We start from the raw sequence: 5,325 nt of genomic DNA, 5'->3' as shown, positions 1-5,325 counted from the left end.
GGGGAAAAGAAAAGCAATCTATATGTGATGAAGCAAGCCTAAGTCGAATAGGTAATGCCCATACAACCAAATTCATTACAATGGATGGATTTCAGTCCTAAAACTGGAAAGTAAATATGCATAACAGAAGTGAACCGTAGAACGTGGTTTATACAACTTCATGAATATACTTAATATCCTGGCAGCACCATATCCATACTACTTGAGGAAGTAAATAATCAAATGACAATCACACATGAGTTGTAGGGTTTTATCGTTTCCACTTTACAATCCGAACAAAACTATATAATTGATCTGCAAGTAATTACATGTCACGACAATGGCTTCGACAAATATCCATCTTTTATGGCATAAACACATATATATTGATTACAGTCAGTAATGAGAAGTGATGATAGCTCACTATAACATCGTGCACACGCTTACTTTTACCAAAGCGCTGTTAACAGAGAGCCTCAATCGAACCCTTATGGTATTAGCTAAGGGGAGGTTTCGTGTGATTTTGATATTTCTCCAGCTTACGTTTTTCGAGTTGCCACGACTATGGTGGATGTCTTAAGATTGTCAGAATCAACATTCAATAGTAATGGGTATAATACAGTGTAGGAAACATGGAATTCTAACTATAGCTAGACCCATCAATAAGCAATATAGATTTGCCCCAATGGCAGTGTTAACATGAAAATAACGGAAGGTGAGAGATAAAAGCTAGGTGGTAGGACTGTAAAGAGTGGCTGCAAGTCAGCGTCTCTAGTATTCAGTCACAACGACATTCAACTCCAGCCAGAGCAATTCTCAGCCATGCTTCCTTCTCAGTAGCACAATAGCTGAAAAATGTAACTTTCTTAATAACTGTACATCAATACCGCAAATACACACTTACTGTGATAGATTCCAAACTTAGTACAAATTCCCCTCTCCAGTTCATCTTGAAATTAAGAGTTTAGAAGAAAGTAAGATTTCCATTTGTGCTATACCAATCAGGATACATTTACTGTCGAAAACTATATATATAGATGATCATGCGGCCAGAGCTAGCGCTCAGCAACAATAGTCCAGTTCTCTTTTGTCCGCCACTTTCTCAAACTGAAGATGAATTGCTCGTTCCTATCTCTATGCCGTTACACATGAGCAGACGACATTTAGCACGGAAGGCTGAAATTTCTAGGCATCAATCTTGTGAACAGATGAGTTATGAAGCAAAAGATACATACTGCAGAGTAAAACTACATGAGAAATGATTAGTGGAAAACAATATAATTTGTTTATTGTAAGAACTGAAAACACCAGAGAACCAATATACTTCTTATAGTAATAATTCATATCCAAAAAGTAATCGATTATGGGAGCATCTAACGCTGATTTAAGCAGACATTTCATAAAAACATGTCAAAGAATTATCAATTATATCCAACTAATTACTAAAACGGGATTTACTGTCAGTATACATCTATATTCAGTTAGAAATTATGGAGATCCAAGGAGAATTATCTAGGTTGTATGACATGAGTGCATAAATCTTACAAAGGCTAATTAATCATCAGATACCTTAACGTCTCAAAAAGCTTAATCCTTAGAATATTTCCATATCTAGAATGAAAATAATCACATCATGTAATTACTAAAACAGGTACAAAATACAGTCAAGTCGATTTTTCATTTTTACAGAATAATTGGTGAGCATGACATTGAGCTATTGTATCACTAAAATGTAGCAGCCAATGGGACCAGCAGAAACCTATACATCTAGAAGAAAATAGTATCCAAAATTGTACCATTGAAGGGAACTGATACTCAGACCAAGATAAAGTCTGCTTCACGGCCACACACACACATTCAGTTACAATCAGCTTAGTCGGCCTGTGAGAGGAGCCTGTGTGTACATATTGGACACTACCTGGATACATATAGTTTGTTGTGATGGAAGTCTCGGGCTCGTAATGTGGAGATGGATGACTCAAGCAGAGCGACAACATGTGTACACATAGAAAATAATATAGTGGTTACTTATCAAACTCAGTTATTGTCTCAACTGGAAACATGCAAGCGGAATTCTGAGAAGAGATAATGTCGCAATCATCCAAATGTGCGATTAAAAAAGTGGTATGAAATTGAAGGATTTCTATTAACTTGCAAAATCAGAATAGTATTGTCAAAGTGCAATATTATTTCAATTTACTAAAAACTCAAAAATGCTTGATCGTTAAGAACTTCTTTGGAAGTCAAGTTAAAAGTCCAGGTGGATTAATATTCTTAGGATAACTGGCCAAGTATATGTGCTATATTGAGTCTTCAGTTTAGGTTCTGTATATATAGATTCCTAGCCAAAAATTACAGCCTATACTAATACTCATCCAAATGCGCGATTAAAAAAGTGGTATGAAACTGAAGGATTTCTATTAACTTGCAAAATCAGAATAGTATTGTCAAAGTGCAACATTATTTCAATTTACTAAAAACTCAAAAATGCTTGATCGTTAAGAACTTCTTTGGAAGTCAAGTTAAAAGTCCAGGTGGATTAATATTCTTAGGATAACTGGCCAAGTATATGTGCTATATTGAGTCTTCAGTTTAGGTTCTGTATATATAGATTCCTAGCCAAAAATTACAGCCTATACTAATATTGTAATACATGACTGGATATCAAGATCGCCAGGATAAATAGTTTCCTTATAGAATCACGTATGGTTGTGCAGCTAATTAAACATCTAGATAAATATAAAGGATATACCTTCTTTTCATCTGACAATCTCCCGTAATCAACCACACTTGTAATATCTTGAAAGGAGTTTGTGCCTGTAATTGGGAGGGTCTTGTGAAATGTTTAATCTAGTTATCCTTGCCTTCCACTGTAGATAACCAGGTGCAGTACTGATCAAACAAAAAGAAATATTCACAAGAAATGAAAAGAGGGTTCAACATTGCAAATAAAAAATAGACCTGGCGGAAAATCAAAAGCTTATAGACACAAACAGAAATAGTTGGTACCCAGATCTTCAGATCGGAAATGACTTAGATTTATTTTTTCCTTAGATTGCAAGGATCAGATCATTAGATTAGTTAGTACTGCTCACAAAAAGGTCCAAGTGCAAGTACTCACACGCCAATGGAAGGCAGACTTTTTGCTTCATTCCCATACAATGCCTGAAACCAGCAAGCACTAGGATGGTGATTAGAACTCTGAATTTACACGCAGATTAAGGAGAAACACACACACAAAGCTTCGATACAAAGTTCAGTTAGGGTCCTCTCCGAGGAAAAGGTAGCCCCTCCTCACCATCATCCTTCTAGAAAGTGCATAAACTGGGACTTATAATTAAGAAATTGCCACACATCAGTAAGCACGCACACATCACACACGCTGCAAGTAAGGCAGAACTGCGAGAGCAGAGACGATATGTCACGGTGGTGACCTGCACACCTCATGTGGAGTATGGAGAGGAGGGAGAGGCCTACCTGGCTGGTGTCGCTCTTCCAGGGCACAGACCGGCGAAAGAAGACGGCAGCGCAAAATCCTTCCTGGGGTCGCGCACCGGAGGTGGGCTCGATTGGCTGGCCATGGACGTTCTCATCCCATCTCCATGGCCTGTCTCCTCTCCTTCCTTCTCTTCTGCAGGGACGGATCCATGGGGTCGCTCTCTGCCTGGAGGTTCCCGCCGCCGCCGGAGAACCTCGCCTCCGTGCCCGCACGCCTCGTATCCGTCGAGATGGATGAGATGCGGGAGGATGGAGGAGGAAGCGAGCCTGGAGGCGGCTTGGGGACCGGAGCGCTGCAGCTTCGACCCTGATGCACCTTGCCCCTATTGCCGGCGTCTCCCCAACCCCGTGGGGCATGCACCGACTGGATCTCCAGCCTCACTGCTCCCCCACGTCCGGAGGAGCTCGTCGTCACCTCGCAACGATCGATCCACCATTGGGGCGCCTGGATCTCCTCTTCCTCATCCGGGCATCGATCGATCCACCGTTGGGGCGCCCGGATCTCCTCTTCCTCATCCGGATCCTGGTCTGCTGCTTCTGACCATGGAGGGGCGTGCCTCTTGAAGAGGCCATGGCCGCAGCGGGGACGCGGTATGGCAGGTGGCGGCGGCCGGCGCATTGGGGGAGGAAGAGAGGGATAAGGGAGGCGGCTGCATCGATCTGGGAGCCCTTGAAAGGGTAGGGTTTGTGCGGGACGGTGACCAAGGGTGAGGATCCTCTGACGTACGGCAGCCTGCCGTTTTGTCACTGACATGTGGGCTTTTTGGGAACCTGGCCCACATGTCAGTGGCCCAACGGCACGTAGCGCACGGCAGGGGAGCGTCCTCCGGTGACCAATGGGTGTGGCTCTCGCACGATCTCCCGCAAATGGCACGACGTGCATGCGGCGTGCAGGGACAGGGTGCGCACACACCACGAAGCGGTTGACCCAGCCAACCAGCACATCGCATGAGCCCACACGTCATTGGCCAATGCGAGGTTACCACGCGGTGAAAACGAGCAGCGCGACCATCCGACGTTTCAGATCACGCAGAAGGCTATTTTAACCACCATCGAACGGCCGACGAAGCAGGAAATCGAGGGAGCCTCCTGGGAGCGAGTTGGCTAGCGTCTGTTTTGTTTTAAATGATGTTGAACACTAATGTAGGGTGGAATCCTAGATGTCCGATCTTTCACGATTGGAGTGAGTCCTGCCAAGAACACGAGGGAAAACACTAGGAGTGAAATCAATCAAACCAACAATATTCTATTACACATGTACTAGATCCTCAAAATACAAAGAGATACACGTAGCAAGTTCTTCTTAGTGAGGAGGTCTTGAGGGTCTTCCCGTGAGGGGTCTTGAATCCAAGATGGATCTTCTCTGTAGATGTCGCGGTCTCTCTTGGTGGGGTAGATCCGAATGGATGAGCAAAGCTCTATCTCACAAATGAGCTAAACCATTGCTAACCCTAATACAGGGGACGAGTATTTATAGTCCAAGGGGTAAGCTGGGGATACATGGGGTGAAACCCCTTTTACTACGCACAGGCAGGGCGGTAGTACTGGTCATGGGGGCGGTTATGCCACTAGTAGCTCAGGTGTTGGTTCCTGGAGGTGTTTCCGGAGGTGCTTAGCGGTTGTACTGGTGCTTGGAGCGGTTGTACCGGTCATACGGCTGTTACGGGGGAAAATTGGGCGGTACCGACCTTGCGCCGCTCGATTACAGAAGCTGGACCGATAGTTGGGTGGTAGTTGAGCGGTTGTACCACCCAAGCGGTAGTTCGGCGGTAGATGGGCGGTTGTACCTCTATCTCTACGTTGGTAAAATCCCTCTCCATGATCTTGGTGTCCATCTTGCTCCATTCC

At 43.9% G+C, this 5,325-nt stretch overlaps 1 protein-coding gene across 6 annotated transcripts; it reads right to left on the bottom strand.

The window, feature by feature from the left end:
* Window positions 1-778: 778 nt before the first annotated feature.
* LOC123156458 (uncharacterized) lies at window positions 779-4,665 on the bottom strand. Of its 6 annotated transcripts, none has more exons than XM_044574595.1 (4): window positions 3,457-4,201; window positions 3,101-3,144; window positions 2,732-2,871; window positions 779-1,226 (listed from the first exon to the last, which is right to left on the bottom strand). In XM_044574595.1, the coding sequence occupies exons 1-3, from the start codon at window positions 3,832-3,834 to the stop codon at window positions 2,760-2,762; spliced, it is 534 nt and encodes a 177-aa protein (XP_044430530.1). In that variant the 5' UTR covers window positions 3,835-4,201; the 3' UTR covers window positions 779-1,226; window positions 2,732-2,759. The 6 variants fall into 6 exon arrangements, 3 of the variants coding, with proteins under 3 accessions (XP_044430530.1, XP_044430531.1, XP_044430529.1); XM_044574596.1 differs by having other exon boundaries at window positions 779-827; XR_006478139.1 differs by having other exon boundaries at window positions 779-2,871; window positions 3,101-3,160; window positions 3,457-4,202.
* Window positions 4,666-5,325: the final 660 nt, after the last annotated feature.

The sequence above is a fragment of the Triticum aestivum genome, chromosome 7B, assembly GCF_018294505.1.
Source record: "Triticum aestivum cultivar Chinese Spring chromosome 7B, IWGSC CS RefSeq v2.1, whole genome shotgun sequence".
NCBI lineage: Eukaryota > Viridiplantae > Streptophyta > Magnoliopsida > Poales > Poaceae > Triticum > Triticum aestivum.
This window is presented reverse-complemented; position numbering and strand designations above follow the sequence as displayed.

Excerpts from the sequence above, each read along its gene's own strand:
- LOC123156458 (XM_044574595.1), bottom strand. The coding sequence starts at position 3,834 with ATGCCCCACGGGGTTGGGGAGACGCCGGCAATAGGGGCAAGGTGCATC. Across the intron at positions 3,145-3,456 it reads GGAAGAGCGACACCAGCCAG|GCATTGTATGGGAATGAAGC; the intron begins GTAGGCCTCTCC and ends TGCTGGTTTCAG. Across the intron at positions 2,872-3,100 it reads AGTCTGCCTTCCATTGGCGT|TACTGCACCTGGTTATCTAC; the intron begins GTGAGTACTTGC and ends TTGTTTGATCAG.